At 50.0% G+C, this 20,840-nt stretch overlaps 2 protein-coding genes across 3 annotated transcripts; one reads left to right on the top strand and one right to left on the bottom strand.

Moving 5' to 3' along the window:
* Positions 1–98: 98 nt before the first annotated feature.
* POLDIP2 (DNA polymerase delta interacting protein 2) lies at positions 99–9,391 on the top strand. Its single transcript, XM_066363726.1, has 11 exons — positions 99–327; positions 1,674–1,755; positions 2,960–3,057; positions 3,704–3,800; positions 3,964–4,039; positions 4,420–4,527; positions 4,962–5,098; positions 6,235–6,261; positions 6,463–6,588; positions 7,773–7,852; positions 8,373–9,391. The coding sequence occupies exons 1-11, from the start codon at positions 170–172 to the stop codon at positions 8,485–8,487; spliced, it is 1,104 nt and encodes a 367-aa protein (XP_066219823.1). The 5' UTR covers positions 99–169; the 3' UTR covers positions 8,488–9,391.
* Positions 9,392–9,538: 147 nt separating this feature from the next.
* On the bottom strand, positions 9,539–20,655 carry TNFAIP1 (TNF alpha induced protein 1). Of its 2 annotated transcripts, XM_066363727.1 has the most exons (8): positions 20,491–20,655; positions 18,663–18,815; positions 16,029–16,346; positions 15,237–15,406; positions 14,751–14,840; positions 14,631–14,683; positions 13,651–13,846; positions 9,539–12,192 (listed from the first exon to the last, which is right to left on the bottom strand). In XM_066363727.1, the coding sequence occupies exons 3-8, from the start codon at positions 16,231–16,233 to the stop codon at positions 11,956–11,958; spliced, it is 951 nt and encodes a 316-aa protein (XP_066219824.1). In that variant the 5' UTR covers positions 16,234–16,346; positions 18,663–18,815; positions 20,491–20,655; the 3' UTR covers positions 9,539–11,955. The 2 variants fall into 2 exon arrangements, with proteins under 2 accessions (XP_066219824.1, XP_066219825.1); XM_066363728.1 differs by lacking the exon at positions 18,663–18,815.
* Between the last annotated feature and the right edge of the window lie 185 nt (positions 20,656–20,840).

Consider the following 20,840-nt stretch of genomic DNA (forward strand, 5'->3'; position numbering starts at 1 on the left):
GGACTTCCGCCAGCCCTGCGCCGGAAGGAGCAAGGAGCTTGCGGGGCGGGGCAAGAGCCAAGGGGGCGGAACCCGGCGCGGGGCAGTGTGGGGCGGGGGCGGGACGCCGCCGGCCGCGGGTCGGGCCCTGTGTGTCAGCAGCCTAGCAGACGGTGGGTGGGGGGGGGACATGGCAGGTTGTGTGGCCCGTCGGGCCCTGGCCGTGGGCAGCCGCTGGTGGTCCCGGTCGCTGACCGGGGCCCGGGGGCCAAGGCCACTCTGTGCGGCGGGAGGAGCTGGGACCTTTCTACCAGCGACGACCTCGACGCGGAGGCACCTCTCGTCCCGGTGAGGGACTGACCGCGGGCAGGGGCCAGGAGCCTTGGGAGCGTGTTCCCTGCCAGGGAGGACGCCAGGAAGCCCGGCCCCCTGAGGGTGATTGGAATTGGACACGGGAGAGGGTCCCGGCCAGGAGTCGGCCTGCGCTGCCTGTGATGCGTGCCAGGAGCAGACTCTGGACTGTGTGGCGCTGGCTTGAGGGGGGAACTAGTAATCCTCCCAGAGTGAATCCCACCTCCCCGAGTGGGCATCTCCGAGCGCCGCTGTTAGTGGGCAGCCTTTTCATTAAGCCCTATGGCTTTTGATTTCGACCCCCCAGCCCCGATTGGACCAAGGCCTCCCTCAGAAAGATGCTCGAAGTGGAAAATAGGACTCTTGAGTCTGAGCTCTGCAGGGGTCCCCGGTTTCATTGTGACCTTGGGGAGACTGGTCCTCCCTGTGATTTCAGGAAGGAGGCTTGAGTCCGTGGGGATGGTGTGAACACTGCCACTAGGGATGGGACAGGAAGATCAAATTGGGGCCAGTGGATCAAGTGGGAGGAAGCATAATGGTCACAATGCTTTGAAGAGTCCCTGGAAAGAGGACCAGTCCAGAGAGGTCGCTGAGAGAACTGACCTTGTTTTAGCGTTGAGATGGGACACTTATATTGGGGAGAGATGCTAGCTATTTGTATTTTCAGACCCCTGTGAAAACTGATGTAAATTTGAACAAAAAGTAGATTGAAAGATTACCCGGGGCAATGTAGAGAGTACAGTAGGAAATCTAGAGGATGTTTAAGCCCTTCAAGAGCAGGGCGAAGACAACAGTTCAGAGGGGGGAGATGGACATGGAATTATAACAGTAATTGAGCTCCTAGTGTACACTAGGCTCTGAGGGGGAACACAGGCTAATCAGACACAGGCATTGCTCCCAGGGAACTTAACAGTCTCTAATGGAGATAAGACATGGACACACATAACTGAAATGCAAGGTGGGAAGGACAGTTAAAATGCTGTGGGAGGTCAGGAAGGTGGAGGATGGTTCAGGAAAGAAAGGGAGGCAAAGAGCACAATTAAGCAGGGCATGAGGGCACGACATGAGCAATCATGAGAATGAAGAGAAGAAAGTTACCTGGGAGCAGTGGGACCTAACATGGAAACCAACGAGGGGCCTGTGGCTGGACCTGAGAGGATAGGCAGAGGCTCTGCAGGGTGATGATTTGGCAGGGCCTTTCCCTGTGCCAGTTGGCTCCACTACCCTGACCCTTCTCTGTTGTCATTGCCTTGGCTGCTCAATATCCTGGTAGGTTTTTCTGATGGGTAAGTCCTATTACCTCCTTAGCTGTTCAGTTGCTTATTCTGTTCCTTCCCAATCAGAAACCGACCAGAGGGCAAAGTTTTGGAGACAGTTGGTGTGTTTGAGGTGCCAAAACAGAACGGAAAATATGAGACTGGGCAGGTGAGTGCTGGGTTGGATCATCTTTCATTTTCATAATGTGGTCTGCTTCTCAAAGAATCAGATTTGGGCCCTGGCCGGTTTGCTCAGTGATAGAGCGTCAGCCTGGCATGCGGGAGTCCTGGGTTCGATTTCTGGCCAGGGCACACAGGAGAGGCGCCCATCTGCTTCTCCACCCCTCCCCCTCTCCTTCCTCTCTGTCTCTCTCTTCCCCTCCCGCAGCCAAGGCTCCATTGGAGCAGAGTTGGCCTGGGCACTGAGGATGGCTCTGTGGCCTCTGCCTCAGGAGCTAGAATGGCTCTGATTGCTGCAGAGTGACGCCCCAAGATGGGCAGAGCATCGCTCCCTGGTGGGCATGCCGGGTGGATCCCGGTCGGGCGCATGCAGGAGTCTGTCTGACTGCCTCCCCGTTTCTGGCTTCGGAAAAATACAACAACAAAAAAAAAAAAAAGAAAAGAAAAAAAAAAAGAATCAGAGTTGGTCTGAATATTATGGTTTTCTGCCTTGGTGTTTGGTGCCAGAGTAGAATCACACGTGTTTAAAGGTGGGTTTTTGTTTGCCTGGATTTGAATGCATTTCATGTATCAGTAGGTTCTCTCTCCAACTTAGTGGGGACAGAGATGATTTGGATTATAGTGAGGAGAGAGCCAAATTACTGGAGTCCTCTGGAGTTTTCAGAAAAGAAAACTTTGGTGCTTTGTCATAGTTGAGCTCTTTGCAGTATAGTAAGCTCTGGGTGTGAGGCTCTTTTTCTGTATCAGCTTTGTGCCAGATCCACTGAGATGGATTTAGCTTCTTGTAGGTAAGGAGGACTTTTTGTTTATTCAACATTTTTTTGTATGCTTGCACTGGACTGGGCATTGTTCATTGGAGTTAAATCATAAAGCAATACCTTCATGGAGTTGACAGTTTAGAAAGGAATTATGATATGAAAATAGTAAATGGCTGTGTACTGTGGTAAGTGGAGGGGAGGGCAGGGAACACTTCTTAGAGGCCTACAGTGTAGCCTAAAGGATGAGTAGAAGTCAGCCAGGTGAAGAGGGGGTAAGAGTGTTTCAAAGTTGGTCTGGGTAGATCACAGAGTTCAAGGAAAAAAATGACAAGACCTTGTGTTAGAGTTGGTGTACCTGTGCTGCCGTATGGTCTGGGTCCCACCTAGATAGACTTGCGGAAATGCAGACTCACTGAGGCCTCTCTTTCCTCTCAGCTTTTCCTTCATAGTATTTTTGGCTACCGAGGTGTCGTCCTATTTCCCTGGCAGGCCAGACTGTATGACCGGGATGTGGCTTCTGCAGCTCCAGAAAAGTAAGTTGCTTTGCCCTGTTCCTCACAGTGTCCTCAGGAGGAGGCCTGTAATTGGGATCCCAGGGGTGAAGAGTGCCTCTTTTTGGGCCTTGGGAACAGCCTCAGAGTACTCCCTCGGCGCTAATACTCATGGAGACGAAAATGTTGAGTGCCAGGGACAGTCTTAAGCCAGTGGGTCCCTTTAGGCCTCTCCAGGATACTATCCCAAGCTAGTCTCAGTTTGCGTTACAATTACCCCAGAAGACATCAGGGAATCAGACTTCTTGATTTCTTGACATTCAGTTTTCCTTAATCTCTTATCATCATTAGAGTACATTAAAAAAGAAAAGACCCAGCATCATTCAGTGATCACAGACAAACTCTGGGATGTGAGAAGAGTGGTACTCTGGGCTCTAGGGACTGAGGCAACAATTTGATTTTCTTAACACCTCCCCCTTCTTCCAAGAGGCAGCCAGAGAATAGGACAAATGATGACTCTGCCGTGGGTCCTCCATGTTTCACTGTTTGCCTCTGACTGGAGAGTGGCTGGGCTGGGTATTGCTAAAGCCCTTTCAGACCAGACACCAGTCTGTTTAGATGATGAGGGGCTGGGGCAGCAATGCTGCTGTTTCTCTCTGCGTGACCTTGGGCTTCTCCTACCCTATAGAGCAGAGAATCCTGCTGGCCACGGCTCTAAGGAGGTGAAAGGCAAAACTCACACTTACTATCAGGTGCTGATTGACGCCCGAGATTGTCCACATATAGTAAGTAAGCAAGATGGCCAGGCCTAGGTTTCCTATCCATGGGGAAGGCTGGAATCCCAATGGGAACAAAGGGAGGGAGAGCAGTTAATCGCCTTATCAGCACTGGGCCCCAAGTTCTCTGGACTGGATAGTGACTAAGAAAGTCTGACTCACTTTTACCTAGTCTCAGAGATCTCAGACAGAAGCTGTGACTTTCTTGGCTAACCATGATGACAGCCGGGCCCTCTATGCCATCCCAGGTAAGTACAAGCATTTGAATGGTGCCTGGCAATGAAGGGTCTGGTGTGTTTTGGGGAGAGGATCCCAATACTTTTCTGGTATTTTAATCTGTATCAGCTTTGTGCCAGATCCACTGAGATGGATTTAGCTTCTTGTAGGTAAGGAGGGCTTTTTGTTTATTCAACATTTTTTTGTATGCTTGCAGTGGACTGGGCATTGTTCATTGGAGTTAATCATAAAGCAATGCCTTCATGGAGTTGACGGCTGGGAGGGATTATAAATGCTGAGAGCAGTGGTATAGGGTCATCCTACCTTGGGACAAGGTTGGGAATTGTGTTTCTTCTTAGCCCTGTTCCTCCCCTCTCCTACATGAGTTTCACTGTCTCTGCCTCCGTGCCAGGCCTGGATTATGTCAGCCATGAAGACATCCTCCCCTACACCTCCACTGATCAGGTTCCCATCCAGCACGAGCTCTTTGAAAGATTTCTGCTCTATGACCAGACAAAAGGTAACCTCTCTCAAGAATAGAAGCTGGAAAGGAAGGGTCCTTTCTTCAAAGACAGTAGTATCCCAGAAGTAATTTCAAAGCTCTGTTTTCCACAACTTCATTCAACCTCCCATTAGACTTGTCAGGTGGACGGCTGTCATCTCCTGCAGAAATGGAAACTGAGGCTCAGAGATGATGAGAAAGGACTCAAGATTGCTAGTTAGTGGGAGATCAAGGTCTGAAAACCAGGGCTCTCAACTCCTGGTCCAGTTCTCGTTCCAGGGCTTCTTGGAAGCAGCTCTATGCCTTCTTCTAGCTTGTGCTTTTTGCTTCATGTTTGGGTATCTTGTTTACCTGGGCCACCACTAGGAAGGGTTTCCTAGGAGGGGGAGTTGGAAAGTGGGTGTAATGCCCTGGACTCTGGCCTGGACTAACCAGTCATCCTCTTACCCCAGCACCCCCTTTTGTGGCTCGGGAGACCCTACGGGCCTGGCAAGAGAAGAATCACCCGTGGCTGGAGCTCTCTGATGTCCATCGGGAAACAACTGAGAACATCCGTGTCACTGTCATCCCCTTCTACATGGGCATGAGGGTATGTGCCCAGCAGGCACCCCTTCCCTCAGGGCTAGGCCCTCAGATTCTGCATGGTATTCCCAATGTGACTGCTGGAGCAGGTTCCAAATTTCCTTTTTAGGTGAGAGGAGGGGAGATAGTGAGGCAGACTCCCACATACACCTTGACTGGGATCTACCCAGCAGCCCCATCTAGGGCCACTGCTCGAGTACAGAGCTATTTTTAGCAACTGAGGCTGATATGCTCCAACAGAGCTATCCTCAGTGCCTGGAGCTCTTCTCGAACCAATCTGAGCTACTGACTCCAGGAGACAAAGAGGGAGGGGGGAGAGCAGATGGTCACTTCTGTGTGCCTCAACCAGGAATCGAACCTGAGACGTCCGTATACCAGGCCAGCACTCTATCACTGAGTCACCAGCCAGGGCCACGTTCCAAATTTCAACCATGTGTTCTGCTTCCGAGTTCTCCATGTGTTGGGTGGGGTTGAACAGCCTTTTGGGAATGGCTAACACCAAGACCCAGAGCAGGGAAAACTTTGGGTCCTGGGAAGAGTCCTCCAGGCTGACTCTTCCTTCTCTTCTGGCTCAAAGGGAGCCATGTTTATGAAGAATATACATGTACTTGTTTAAATTGGTCTAGAATGTCCTTCATACTTTTTATGCATTAGTCAAACATGTATTGAGCTATTTCTTGCCTGGCTGTAAGCTAGGTCCTGGGGATATGGATAAAAATGAAACACTGTCCTTGCCTTCTAGAGCTCATGGTAGTAGCTCTAGAAGTATAAAGTATAAAGACTCACCATATCAAGTCTTTATAAGGTTGGGCTATGGTACGGCTGAAGATGAGGGCAGTAGCCTGGGCCAGCAGTGGAGTGGTTGGGGGAGGAAGTGGCAGCTGCTAAGGGGGGTGGTCCGGAGAAGGGGAAGAGCCCTGTGGCTAAGGAGGGAGGCCTGGGATAGACCCAGGGGAGGCTGCCCCCCACAGTGGATGTGTTGACCATAGCTCAGTCATAATCACCCACAGATATTCGCAGCATTGTTCAGTCTTTGCAGCCTTCCTGGAATATATCTGTTCCATTGGAGAGGTGTTGGTTGGCACAGACTTGGTCCTGCCCTCTGCTCTGGGACTTAAATTCTTTGTTTTTGTTTTTCCCCAGGAAGCGCAAAATTCCCATGTCTATTGGGTGAGTGTCTCCCCTGGGAAGGAGGAACTCTGGAGGGGTGCATGGTGGGGACAGGTTGGGGGGTGGGGCATTTACCTCTGGGGAGTGGGGCCTGTGCAGTGCAGGTGTCTGCCCTTGTTGCCTTTTGCTGTCTTAGAATTTTGGGCAGGCTAGGCCAAAGTTTTCTTTCTCACATGTGAACTCTCTCCTCCACTCCCACAGTGGCGCTACTGTATCCGCTTGGAGAACCTTGACAGTGATGCAGTACAGCTCCGGGAACGGCACTGGAGGATATTCAGTCTATCTGGCACCTTGGAGACAGTGCGGGGCCGAGGGGTGGTGGGCAGGGTGAGCGTCATCATCATTGGACCAATAATGCCCAGTTCCTGGTCCTGCCCAGCAGGCTTGCCAGCTTAGTATGTGGTTTCCTCTTCTGTGGTAGGAGCAGAGGCTCCGGGTATGAATGCATTGGTGGGAAACCTTACAACTCTGTGAGATGAGCGTCTACAACCCATCTCACAGATGAGGAGAGTGAGACTATGAAGTTAAATAACTGAGCCCATGGTCCCATAGCTAGTAGTGGCAGGACCTGGATCTGAATCCAGTTGAGTCTGACATCAGCCCAGCTTGTATAGTTTTTATAGTCAGCACAGTGCCTCTTTTAAAAAAAAATTTTTTTTATTGATTTGAGAGAGAAAGAGGGAGAGAAATACAGGGGAAGGGAGAGAGAGAAGCAGCAGCTTGTTCCATTTAGTTTGCACTCATTGATTACTTCTCGTATGTGCCCTGATCAGGGATCAAACCTGCAAGCTTGGCATGCCGGGATGACTATTCACTGAGCCACCCAGCTAGGGCCAGCACGGTGCCTTTTTAAAAATCAGAATTGGAACTCCCATAAGTGGGGCATGCACTCCTCACTGTCCTTCCTCTGCCTCTTTACATGCTTACATCCTCTTCTGGTCCTTGAGATCTGATTTTGCAGTTCTAGTACTATCCCACCCTGTCTCCTGAAAAATAAAGTCATGAATATACTTAATAAGCATTTATCCAAATTGGCAGGAACTTAGGGAAGCAGGGTGGAATAGTAAGAATAGGTCTTTGGAGTTAGTCTGGCTTCAAATGCTAGCTGTGTTCTTTATTCACTGCCTAACTTTGGGTTAGTTCATCAAAACCCCAGTTTCTTAGCTGCTAAAATGGGGATTGCACCTATTACCATGTGAGTACTTGGAGATTGAAGTCAGCGGAGGTTTGCAGAGCACTGCCATGGTGCCTTACACTTGGGCACTCCAGCGAATGAACTCCGGAGAAGGTATTTACAGAGTAGCATCTCTGCCCAGTGCCCTCAGATAGTCAATTTGAGCTTCTTTCCCAGAGTAAAAGGCCCAGGTCCATGGCCGTGCAGTGGCGGAAGCACTGGCAGTCATTGAGGGAGGTATGGGGGGGCATCCAGTCCTGACAAACTGGCAGTCAGCCTCTGCCCCAGGACACAGGGAGCTTATCTGGCCTGACCTGTTTTGCCCAAACCCTCCCAGGAACCAGTGTTATCCAAGGAGCAGCCTGCATTCCAGTACAGCAGCCATGTCTCCCTGCAAGCTTCCAGTGGCCACATGTGGTGAGTGTGCTGGGGCAGGGGCAAGGGCTAACTCCACAGACACAACCTGCAGGTCAGAAAAGTGGGGGCTCCTAGCTTGCAATTAATTCTGGGCCAAGTGAAACCTTACCTGCTGTTCATTGTTGTGTGGGGCTTGTCGGACTTTTTAGGACCGTCTGTCTTCCAGTTCCCTGTAGTTTTGTGGACTAAGGACTCAAGTCAAAGAGGTTTGGTGATTTGATGACGTAGAGTTGCTTATGTAGTTGTTTTTTTCCCCCTGGTATTTCACTCCTTAACCTGAAAGTGTCATTGGGTTTTTATGCAGTGTACATCTAAGGGCCAAAGTTAGGATGGCTGTACTTTTTCTTTTCAGGTAGGGCCAGGAAGGGCTTTGGGTCTCTGTCCCTGCTATGCTGGAATGAGCCAGGCAGGAGAGCCAGGTCTGCCCTATCCTGCTGTGGTCCTAGAGCTGAGGACATAGGGCTGTCCAGATCAAGAGGGCCTCCCCTTACTTCCTCTAAACTAGCTTTCTGACCCACAGGGGCACATTCCGCTTCGAGAGGCCTGATGGCTCCCACTTCGATGTCCGGATCCCTCCCTTCTCCCTGGAAAGCAATAAAGATGAGAAGACGCCACCCTCAGGCCTTCACTGGTAGGCCAGCTGAAGCTGAAAGGCCCAGCTTGGTCCCTGAACAGCTTTCATCCCACAATTGCTGCAGAACTCTCTCCATCATGGGCTACAGTGGGTCTCTTAACTGTCTGCGCCATTTGATTGTAGGGTTCTTTTCTGGTGGGTGGGTTATAACTGTTTTCTCCAGAGGACTCGTGGAGGACTTGAGGCCCCCCCTGTAAGCCCTACTTCCTCTGTGTTCCAGTAGACCTCTCCATCAGGAACTGTGTTCAGCTGCCACAGGCCTGTCGTACAAGTTGTTCGGAACGAGGTTTGGTCAATAAACCAGTGCCCACTTGGCCACCCTTGCCATTTCTGCCCCCAGGTTTTCAGGCTCCCCTTGGCCCCAGTGGGGGCTCTTGATTGCTTTCCTTGCTCTCCTTTCAGGAAGCTCCCCCTTCTAATAGGGTATTTATGTTCCCTCTGGAGGCTTGCGGTTGGCTGGATGTCTCCCAGGATCACTAAACCTCTCAGTCGGTGGGGTGGGGGCTGGGCTGGACTCTTGTTTTCTTCTTTACCTTCTGCCAAGTGCAGAGTGGCCTGGCTGTTAGTGCCGGCCTACCACCGGCATCTCTGGCCTCCCTGGGCCTGCGAGAGGAGGTTTCTGGGAAAAATGGGCTTGCCCACCATGAGCACAACTTTGTCAAGCCTACAGACTACAAACGCAGAAATTCAACCAAGAAAAAAAAATCAGCTGAGGAGCTTTAGGTTTGGGTGGACTAAGCCAAGCTACTTTCTGAGCTTTTCAAAAACCTCCAAGAGCCTGAGATGAAATATGCTGCATTTTGCCCTTATTCTTAGGGTTCCTGCTTCCCTGCTACCACAGTGACTGTTAAAGAGGTTGTTGAATTCTTGAATTAATATGTATTAAATCTCAGTTCCAGCCCTTATTAGTGTTGTCCTTAATCCTCCACCAGGGGGAGCCTGGGTTGCAGGACAACTGAGTGCAATTGGATGTATGACCCATCGAGAACAAAAGGGCAGGTGGCGAACACAAATACAAGAACTACATCCACAGCAACGAGCTGACCAAGCTGTACTCACTGGAAGTACAGCTCTGCACCACTGCGGTGTAACAGTTTTATTAGAAATTAGTGTTTGTTTCCATCACCTGTGCGGAAGGAACAACAAAGCATTTTACTTCTGTGATAAAGGAGAAGTTTAGGCAGATCTTGATCAGATAGCAAACTGAATAAAACCTGGTACTGGTACCTGTCCTTAACAGCAGGTTTCCAGTTTTCTGAGAAAGTGATGAAAAGTTTGTTCATCCACACTTTTTGTTTACTTTTCCCCTGGGCTGCTCAAAGTTGAACAATTCATACAATCAAGAGTTGTTTTCTGAATGGGGCTGGGAAACTCAAAATTCTCCAAGCCCTTAAGCCACAAAGTCTGATTTAAAAAGCTAAGATTACTTCAGTGAGCTCAATGTTAGTATTTTTCTTAACAACAAGGAGCTGTTTTCAGTCAGAGCAAGTGTCTTGGGTCCTAGACTATTGTGCTTTCCCAGGAAGACTAGTCACCACGGAGACTGCAGGGGGTCTGAATGTCAGAGCAGGAAGGAGGCTCCGGGAGCTGGGAAGGTCAAAGGACAGTCATTAAGAAACTTCACTGGGGGAGATGGGGCTTTGAGTGTTAAAGGGCTTCAGGAGGGCAGCTGAGGAAGTAGGCCAGTGGCCTCAGAATTATTCCAGGCTCTGTGAGAAAGGCACAAAGCCAACGCCAGAATCTGGCCAAAGAAATGGGTTTGTCTTCATCTTGTTACTTTACTGAGGGTTAGAACTGTTTATAGCTGACCACCAGGGTCACCTAAAAGTCCTTCTACATTCAAGGCTGTGACAAGTGTAAAATTCCTGATTAGAGTCACATTTCTCCTTCCCCATCATTTCAGGTCCTTGTTGAACATCTGTTAACCCTGGCCTGGCATTTGCCCATAGGCTCTGCGAGTCAGCCATGAACAGCCACTTAGGGGCTTATTTAAGAGTAGTTGAGACAGATGAACTTGATAACCTATGTCCCTTCCTGAATGAATGGATAGTGCTAAGTGGCTATGCTGCTTTGTTATTTGTTGAGTTGGCTGAACATTCCCTTTCTGATGGCATTCCTTCGGAAAAGAATTCAGATAAGCATCCTTGCAAGGGCCAAGCCAGACAGAAGGGAATGAAAACCAAAGCCCTTAAAAGAACTTACATCCTCACCTAAGAGCTGGAGCCAAGTTACCCCACAAGAAATGAAAAAACCTTTCGAGGGGCTTATGCTACTTACATAATCCTATGTTTAGAGACTCACCCTGGAAAGGACCATCCCCAGCCAAGACACAAAATCGAGCATGGACGAGGGAGAAGGGATGTATGGCCAACCATACCCCATCTCTGCACAGGGCTGCCAAGAATATAGGCCTCTGTGCCCAGTGCCCACTGGCTCCAAAGCCTTTCTGCTGTACTCCTGACCTCTAAAATGGATTTTTGGCTTTACAGTAAGGACAGCATGCCTTGTAGCTGAGGGCAAGAGAACAAAAAAAGAGCAGTCATATTACACCCAAGGAGCCAGTTATATGACTTTAAGATGTTGGAGTAAAAGGTCCCTTCTCAGAGGGGCGTTATTAGGACCACAGGTCCCAACTTACATATTCTTCCAAGCAGCTGTCTGGGCAGGCTGCTTGGCCAGCCTGCCAAAGCCAAAACTGGTCAGTGTTTTTATTGCTTCTTTTACCTCCCCCCTCCAGATTGATTCTGCAGGGAAGAGGGGATCAGAGTCAGAAAAAGACAATATGGGTCAGGGAAGAATACAAATCTTCTGAACAAAACTACAAAGTGCTTTAAAGAAATACACCAAAGGCGTTGAGATGGGCCCAGGGTTCTGCCTTACTCAGGGTTTTGGCATCCTGGAGGGGCAGCAGGAATACCCAGTCCCCTCATTATTAGACCTATGACTATCCATTTCCTAGAATATTTTTTAAAACCTCTTTAAGTCTGTGTTTGTTAAACACCTCAGGAAAAAAGGAGCCCTACATTCTAGGAAACGGCCTCCACAGCACCAGCTGCCTCTTCTCCACAGAATGACCCTATTCCCCATGGGCTTCAGCTACGGCCTCAAAGTAGCCCTACAATAGAGCAAAGGGGCATTCAGCAAAAGGCCAAGGGGAATGTTCTTAGCAGGAGGTGGACAGATTAAGCCACTCACCCTGGGGGCAGAAGGAGCTTCCTATCAGACTGGAAGGAAGATGCTGAGTAAGGGCCAGGCCTCAGTCCTCTTGAAGTGCTCCTTGAGCAGAGCAAAGGAATGTGGTCCACCCCTCCCCCCCACTCGGGCCCTCTGACCTCCCAGGCAGGGCCAGTCATGCCTCTGCGAGCTGGAGCAGAGACCCAGCCAGCAGCAGCGTGGGGTGGCCAATGGGGCGAGGTTCTACAGCAGGGGGAGTCAGGATGTCCCATGCCCTGACTCCCTGAGGGTCTTGTCAGTCACGATGGGCAGACTGGTGGCCGAGCTGCCGGTCATCGTAAGTGCTGTAGCGCTTGACATGGATGCGGCGAACACGGTCCCGCAGTTCAAAGGTCTCCTCATCTTCACTGGGGGAGGCCTGGCTACGGCTGCGGCTTGTAGCCTCCAACAAGGAATTGTCGGGGACTCGGGGGGTTTCATAGAGTAAGACGTTGAGTGTCTCCTCATAGATTCGGGCCTCTGGAAATTCCACCTAGGGTGAGAGAGACAAGAGGTCTGACTGAAAAGGGAGCATGCTGGGCGCCTGACCCTATGCTGGTTCATAAGGCATCCTGAACTCTCAGGAGACAACTGGCTTTCTGTCTCAGGAGGCCAAGGGCAGGCCTCCCTCTGAAGGGGTATGAGATGTACTCTATGCACATAAGGGTGCAGAAGATTAGCACCCTAATGTCCTACCAGGTCACAGACCAATGGCCTAGTGTGTGCAGAGGTTAGGGCCTTGGTGTTTGGATAGGCCTCGGTACACATACTAGTGCAAAGAGCTCTTGTACTTAATAGCTGTGGGGACTTGGGCTTAACCTTGCTGTGCCTCAGTTTCCACCTATGTAAATTCATGATGAGTAACTACCTCAGAGAATTCTTGTAAACATTAGATGGATAGGGATGACATTCAAGGTACCTGAATTCAAGCCTAACTTGTTTCATTTTGAGCTTCTGTTCTCTCATCTACCAAATGGGGAGAGTAGCTCTAGCCCTGCCTCTCACAGATGTGGTGTGTGGAGTCAAAAAGTTCATGAAGGAGAAAGCACTTAGGAAGGTAACAGGTGCTGTTGCCACTTCCACAGTGTAACCAGCCCACACAGACCTGCCCCTGAGTCCTGACTCCATCGATATGTGCACACGGGAGCTCCCACCCCAAAAACTGACGGTAGGAAGCAGGGCCCCCTCCTTAAGCTATCCTTCCCTGACCCTTAGACCACCCAGCTGCAGGCATTACAGTAGTCTGGGGGCCAAGAAGGTAACAGGCGAGCTTGGCTGCTTTGAGCCCTTCACACACACACCACTCTCCCCCAGATGAGCTGCCTGTCCACCCAGCAAAGCCTGCTGCCTCCGGAAAACTCACGGTGGGCAGCTACTCTCCTCCGGTCTCCTGGGGAGACACAGACCACTTGCAGCTTGGGAAGGGGGGAGTTAGCTGAGTTTATGTTAACTATCACCTAACAAATCCCTCACATGCACCTGGCACTCTGTTGTTACTGCAGAGGCTAAGCCGATTGGGCAGGGACACCCAACTTGCAGGGGGCCTGAGAAAAGGTTGGAACAGCTACTTCCGCTAGGCACTGCTTCTCTTAAGGAGAGTCTCATTTTTATAATAGCTGTTAAATCTGCACTATCATTCCCCTGTTTGCAAATGAGGAAACTGAGGCCCAGATGGTTTAAATGGCTTATCCAAAGTCAGAATTCAAACCTGAACTGGGCATTCCAAAAACCCGGTCCTTCCCACCGCACCAGCTGTTCCCTTCCCAACAGACCCTGCCTCTCAGCTGACTGGAACAAATAGTTCCGTGCTATTCCCCAAACCCCTTGCACTGGCTTTTATCCTTGCCCAGCATCACCGCACGAGTTTGAGAAAAACTGAGAGCAAAACGGATGCCCCTCCCACTCCGTAGTGCATGTCCTGCCTCCACCATGCAGAGGGAAGCCCCCGTACCTTGGTCTGCTTCTTCTCCGTGGCATACACAATGGAGGTGCAGCACACCTCTGCCAGCTTACGGCCCTGGCCATAGAATGACCAGCAGCAGATCTCATCGCCAATGACATCCTTGATGAAGAGCACACGACCGTTAAAGCGCAGGGAGAGCTTGTCAAACAGCTCGATGTTTTTCAGTAGGTGGTCATCGGAATTGCTGAAAAACCCAGGAGGGCCAGCAGGCCTGGGAATGAGTTCCCGCACAGGCAGGGGACTAGCTGGGCTTTCCCCGCCCCTCCGCTAACATGCAGAAATGAGGAAAAGTCAAGGTGCCAGAGGGGACAGGATACTGGGGACTGTCTTAGGTTTGGGGGCCTGTGTGGAAAAGGAGTTGCAATGGTTTTAAGTTAAAGCAGAGAGAACTGGAGGAGGGAGGCCTGCTCTCATTATGCCCAGATGCAAGGAGGCTACTGCGACCACGGCAGGAGTCTTTCCTTTGCTGTAAGGGTAACACTGGTACGTGTCTATCCACAGAGTCAGTGGGACGGTTTGGGACTCTGAGCCTGCAGCCTCCTGCATAGACCTAACTGACCTGTTGGGAGGACACTGGGAGGCAAGCGGGAAACTAGCCTAGGACAAAGGCTGGCTTAGGAGGAATTCCAGCTCATTGGCTTCTCAGCGCCCCTCCTCCACCCCACAAGATAATGCTGGGAAAACACCTGGGTCGCTGCCAGACATAACATATGTTAAGAGGGTGTCACATGTTCAGTCTTGTCAATATCCTCGCCAGAACCCTGCACCAGTTCCAAATACCTCTGCCCTGATTTCCTTTCTCCTCTTTTCTTCCCTCCTAAGACGCAGACGCATGCCGAGCACGCCAGGAGTGCAGGCTGCTTCCCTTGGGTCTGCTGCCAAACTTCCACTCTGGCTGCTCAGCACTTCCAGCTGCTTCTGCAGCCCTTCCCGAGACCCCCTGCCCACCCCACCGATTCCCACCCTACCTGGTGTAGGAGTACTTGTTGTTGCTTCTGTTGTACAGCAGCTTCACCACGGGCTGTGAGAGAGGAGAGTGTGAGAGCCGGGCCCGGCGGGGGCCCGGAATCCCTCAGGAATCCCCGTACCTTGGTGGAAGATTCAATGAGCTTCTCCTCCTCCTTCAGGGATGTAATGATAGGGATATTGCATACAGGCTGGTAGGAGTCCTTCTTGTCCTGTGTGACACACGCACATCCTTTTTGAGATCCTGTCTGCCGGGCTCAGCCAGGCTTTTCCCAGGAGCCGCCACAGCCCCTCCCCATGGCCCGCCTGCTTGTGGAGGCACTGGACAGAGATCTGGAGGCCCCTGGTGACAGAAACTGCCAGCTGGCGTGCAGACGCCCATTTCTGGAAAACCTACCATCCACCTAGCTAGGCTGTTAACTAGAAGCAGGGCCTAGTCCCTCACCTGACAAGCTGACTGGCTGCTCACTTGCTCAGCTTGGGCAACACCTGGTTATATAGCTAGGTTTGGACTAAGCAACCGTGCCTGCCACACAGCTTTCCAGGAACTGGACCCTATGCCACTGGAGGGAGGCAACTCCCAGCCTTACCAACCAGCCCCACTGTACCTGCAGGGCAGTCTGGCACAGGTTCACCAGCCCCTGAATGAGGTAATATTTTGCTTCAGCCATCAATTCCTTGATTTCTTGACGGTTCTGAGGGAGGATGATGGTGTCATCGCGGAGGTAATTCAAAATAGTGCCAAAATGTTTTCCACATCGGTCTATAAGGATCCAGCCTAGGGATTTAGATGGTCCCCAGAGGGTTACTGTTTGCCTCCAGATACCTCCGGAGCATACAGTAGCAAAGGCCGCCTGATGTGCCTGGTGACAGGTGGCAAACAGCACATGAACACAGAGCCCACAGCACAGGGTAACAGAAGACAGAACAGAACCTCAGCTCTTAGGTCCATGGTGCTCTTCACGCCTCTTCCTTGAAACCAAGAACTGGCACATAGCGTGGGACAGACAGGCCTTCCAGGCTCTGTGGCGACCCACAGAGGTCTAAGCTCAGGAATGCTCAGGCCCGCCTCCTGATAACACAGAAACCACAGGCCCCGCTTGCTTTCTGCCCACTGCCCAGTCACTACGGTCATGATTCTTACAAGAATCTAGTCCTACGTGAGTAAAAACAAAAGTATGAATAGACTCCCTGAAAAATGGGTAAACACACAACTGTCTATGTACAATTTCAAAGAATTCTGAAGCTCAACTCAGGACTCTATGTGGAGTCCTGTACTAGTAAACTGGAAAAGTGAACCCAGGCTCTAGATCTGCCAGGCTTAAGCCCGGCCCTGAAGTCACATCCCCAGGAACTCCTCCTTCCCTCCCCACCTCGCCCAACAAGCCCTGAGACCTCACCTTCTTTGTCAGTCAGCACCTCCATGCGCCCACTGAACATGGCCTTGAGCATGGTGTCGTGTCGGGTTAGTGCCCGCACTGTGGTGTAGTACAGGGAACCACCCACATTGAGCTGGACGTATTTGTTGCCCAGGCTTCCTCCCTTGAAGCCGCTTAGCTTGGGCTTGTCCCCTGAGGCTGGGCACAGACAGGTATCCCCCGACATCTGCCGCTTCAGGTAGATCACCACACGGCAGGAGGTGGGCTTGGAAGGTTCCGCCGTGGTGGAAGGGTCACGAACGAGTGGCCAGTGGAGGCGAGAGCCTCATACTCTCAATGCTGTGAGCAGATGGGAGAGAAGGTAAGAGTCAGCAGGGGAGAGCCCTCAACAAGGGGACAGAAGAAGCAACAATGACCATCCAGTCATTCTCTCCTTAATAAGCCCTAGATCCCTGGCAGAGGCGACAGCCCTAGGCAACGGTAAGAAAGACGCTCCTGCCATTCTTTATGGTACCAGGAACCAGGTCTGAAAGCATAGTCTCTCAGAGCCCAGAGCTGGTTGCTTCACAAGCCCCCTTGAGACTCAGCTCTGGGTGGCAAAGAGGACAAGCAAGTCCTTGGAGCCAGAGGAACAGACTGGGAAAAGCAAGAGTCCTCACCCTCAGAAACTACCAGTCAGATTCCACTTATTTTCTTCTCAAGTTTCTCAGCTCCAAGACTTCCAGCCAAACCTACTGGGAGCCCAGCCAGCCTAGGAGTTTCCCAGGAGCTTGAGGGACAGGATGCACTTCCTTTCAAAAGATTCCAGCCTGCACCAGTGCTTACTTTCAGTACCACTCAGAATCTGGCTTCAGGAAGGCAAGTAAAAGCAGCTCAGGAGAGCATGAGATTAGCCAGGATGGAAGGAGCCAGCCAGTGTTCTTGGCAGAGGTGACCCTGGCTCCAGCCGAGGTTTCCTGACCTTCCCTTCTCTTGGTACCACCCCTATCTTAAGTTCCTGAAATGGTCACCATTTTTCAGGACTGAACAACTACAGGATGGCTATTTTCACTTCTTTTTCCTGAGAGGGGGTCCAGCCCTATCTCTTACTCTTTCCTCCCAGCAAGAATGAGAAGAGCCTGACCTGTGGTGGGGCAGTGGAGAGAGCACCAACGTGGAATGCTGAGGTCGCTGGTTTAAAACCTTGGGCTTGCCCGGTCAAGGCACCTATGACAAGCAGTCAATGACCAACTAAGCCCTGGCCAGCTGGCTCAGTGGTAGAGCATCAGCCTGGCATGTGGATGTCCCAGGTTCAATTCCTGGTCAGGGCACACAGGAGACATGACCACCTGTTTCTCTCTCTTCCCCTCCCACAGCCATGGCTCAATTGGTTCAAGTGTATCAGCCCTGAGTGCTGAGGATGGCTCCATGGAGCCTCTAGCTCAGGCACTAAAAAAATAGCTGGGTTGTGAATATGATGCCAGATGGACAGAGAATTGGCCCCAGACGGGGTCTGCCAGATGGATACCAGTTGGGGCGCATGTGGGAATGTCTCTCTGTCTCCCCTCCTCTCACTTGGAAAGTAGAAAAAAAAAATTGAAAAACTAAAGTGAGGCAACTATGCCTGACCAGGCAGTGGCGCAGTGGATAGAGTGTCAGACTGGGACGCAGAGGACCCAGGTTTGAAACCCTTTGGTAGCTGGCTTGAGCAAGGGGTCACTGGCTCAGCTGTAGACCCCGGGTGAAAGCACATATGAGAAAGCAATCAGTGAACAGCTAAGGGGCCACAACAAAGAATTGATGCTTCTCATCTCTCTCCCTTCCTGTCTGTCTCTATCTGTCTCTCTCTGTTGCAAAAAAAAAAAAAAAAAAGTGAAACAACTATAAGTTGATACTTCTTGTTCCCCCAACCCCTGTAAAATAAAGAAATAAAGTCTTTAAAAAAAAATGGGAAGAAAGGGCTAGAAAAGACCAGATGATAAACCTAAAGTCAATCAAATGATTTGGACACTGAAATGTTAATAGTTTACGGGAGGGAGGAGCAAGGAAAGCAAAGGAGAGCAAAGCCAGGTCACTCCTTGTGATTTAGGTTGATTTTCTAAAGAATCATTATAATCCACTCACTAAAGAAAAAAAAATAGCAAGTATTCACTATACTGCTCACAAAAACTATGAGATATTTCAAAATGAATATGAAGTGATAAAAAAAAGCATTTGATTTTTTTCATTAAGAACATCAGAAAAGCAAATGACAAGAAAGTTGTTTAATTATGCTAATGAGATGCCAAACCAACTTTTATTTTATTGGTGAAAATGCACTGTACAAAAGGCTGAAAGTACTGGAGTATCTGCACATCCCCTGACCCCCTAATTTTGGTGAGCAGTGTATATTCCAGGCATTTAATATTTATTGGCTCAGTTAATTCATTCAGTAATAAAACAATACTGAATGCCTAATACGTTAAGAAGTAGGGATAGAGAGATGAAAAGATATCATCCTTGTCTTCAAGGATTTTAAATCATCACAATGTTATTGCCCCTGCTATGTGCCAGAAGAGAACAAGGCATGACCTCATGAAGCCTGCATTCTCATTGGTAGGTACATACAACAAGAAAACAAATAAGCAGGTAATTCCATAAGTGAGAAATGCAATAAAGATAATAAAACAGCTTGACCTGTGGTGGCGCAGTGGATAGAGCTTCAACCTGGAATGCTGAGGTCGCTGGTTTGAAACCCGGGACTGGCCTGGTCAAGGCACATATGAGAAGCAACTACTATGAGTTGATGCTTCCTGCTCTCCTCCAGCCTTCTCTCTTTCTCTCCTCTCTCTAAAATCAATAAATAAAATCTTGTTAAAAAGATAATAAAACAGTGATTAAGTAACTAGGGAGAGGCGCTAATTTAGATAGGGGACCAGGGAGAGCCTCTTTGGGAAGATGACATTCCAGCTCAGTTCTGAAAGAGTATTCTAGACAGATGGAAATGTAAATGCCAAAATATCAGTTATACATGTTTTAGGAACAGAGATAAGACTCTAGTGGCTGCAGAGAAAGAAGGGAAGACCAGATCACACTGAAGAGTTCGGATTTTATACCAACTGCAATGGGTATCGATAGAGCGTTTTAAGCAGGGGACTGATATAATCTGAATTATTCACATTCTGGAAAGATCACTCTGGCTGCTGCAGAGAATGGATTGTAAGGGTTTAAGAGATAGAGTTGGAGGATCAGAGGAAGCAGTAGTCTAAAGCAAGAGATGGTGAAGCCCTCGACTACAGTGGTGATAATGAAGACAGAAAAAAAGTGGAATTACTTCATTTAATCATCACAACTGGAGAAATTCACGGTTGTACATCATCTTGTAAGTGGAACCCAGAAACAGTGCACTGGTTTTCTCAAGTTTACTGCTCCAGTCTCCAAACTTAGCACAATGCCTTACATATTTTAAAGTATTTAATATATATTGGTTTGTTATAATAAAATTGTCTCTGATAGGATTTAAGTAGGTCCCTGGGAAGAATTTCTAAGGGCTAGAGCAGTTGCTGTGTAAGGTACAGAATTCCTTTGATGGATTGTCCAGGAGACTCTCATTTGCTTCAAGGACAGAATGAACCCTCACCAGAAGATTGCCCAATCAATAAGTAACACTGGCATGAGATCACCTTACCTTCCTGAGCCCGCAAGGGAATAAATCCACCCCTTAACAGCCTTAACAGGTTTTAACAAATTCCTATATATCATATTTTGTATCTAGCTCCAATTTCCCCAGGATCAAAGAAAGCACACATACATATTCTGCCAAAGCAAAAGAATGCAAAAATTAAGTTGTAGCCAACAAAGAAAAACAAATCCAGAGTTAATCTATTTCTTTTCTACAGAGCAATTGCTATGAGCCCCTTGGATGACGTCGGCTCAGATTCGCCCCATACCAATGGGTTCCAGGAATTCTTTGGCAGGTGACGCCCAGAAAGTAATTCCAGTGAGAATGAAGTTTCCACTGGCGGCTTCAGTGCTCTTCCTTCCGGACTTTGTGTGTGGCTGTTTGGGAATGCCTGAAGCTAGGGGCGTATCCGTGTCACACTCAGCGAAGCTAAGGGGAACCTAAGCAGAATAAAGGACAAACAACCACGGCGGTGAAAGGAGGTGGGGGGGGGGGGTCCTAAAAGAAGAAGACCCAGAAATCAGTTACACTCAGGAGAACTGGAAAGTGGGGAGCGAGCCGATCTTGGTTAGAGGGCGGATCTAGCAGAAATCCTAGCTGTAAAAATCTGAGGCTTCATCCAAACGGTCTGGGGAAATTCAAGGTGGCCTGTGTAGAGTCTTCGCCAGTTCGTAGCCCTCCTTACACCACAGAAACCAAGACCAGTTCTGACAAACACAGACACTCCCAGGGGGGATTTGAACCCTATCTCTCCGCCGTCCCCACGCCATTTCCCTAGGACCAGGTGGGGCTCCAGCCAGGGTCCCATCCATCCGTTAGGGTATCGGCAGACCCGATTCTCACCCTCCTGGGCGGCGCCTCTCCTCTCAAGTGGGTTGCAGGCCGACACCGTAATACCCCTAGGTGGTGGCCGCCTGCCGGACAACAGCAATCCCGGGCTGTGAAATCACATCCTCCGATCACCGACTCCGCCTCGAGTTGCCGCCCAACCAGGCGGTCGCAAGAGCCTGGGACTTTAAGTCCCGGCATGCCCAGCATCCCATCAGGGAGAGGGACGAGCCTTTTTAGAATATTCCGCGGTGAGCCAACAGCTACTTCCGGGAGCTCTGCCGGTGCAAAGGCCTCTGGATCTTGTAGGCAGCGGTCTATCATTTCGGGCTTCTGTTTCCCAGAAAGCGCTGCAGGTTAGGCAA

This window comes from Saccopteryx leptura, chromosome 2 (assembly GCF_036850995.1).
Source record: "Saccopteryx leptura isolate mSacLep1 chromosome 2, mSacLep1_pri_phased_curated, whole genome shotgun sequence".
Lineage (NCBI taxonomy): Eukaryota > Metazoa > Chordata > Mammalia > Chiroptera > Emballonuridae > Saccopteryx > Saccopteryx leptura.

Excerpts from the sequence above, each read along its gene's own strand:
- TNFAIP1 (XM_066363728.1), bottom strand. The coding sequence starts at position 16,233 with ATGTCGGGGGATACCTGTCTGTGCCCAGCCTCAGGGGACAAGCCCAAG. Across the intron at positions 15,407-16,028 it reads GGTGCTGACTGACAAAGAAG|GCTGGATCCTTATAGACCGA; the intron begins GTGAGGTCTCAG and ends CTAAATCCCTAG. Across the intron at positions 12,193-13,650 it reads CGGAGAAGAAGCAGACCAAG|GTGGAATTTCCAGAGGCCCG; the intron begins GTACGGGGGCTT and ends CTCTCACCCTAG.
- POLDIP2 (XM_066363726.1), top strand. The coding sequence starts at position 170 with ATGGCAGGTTGTGTGGCCCGTCGGGCCCTGGCCGTGGGCAGCCGCTGG. Across the intron at positions 6,262-6,462 it reads AAAATTCCCATGTCTATTGG|TGGCGCTACTGTATCCGCTT; the intron begins GTGAGTGTCTCC and ends CCACTCCCACAG. Across the intron at positions 7,853-8,372 it reads GCTTCCAGTGGCCACATGTG|GGGCACATTCCGCTTCGAGA; the intron begins GTGAGTGTGCTG and ends TCTGACCCACAG.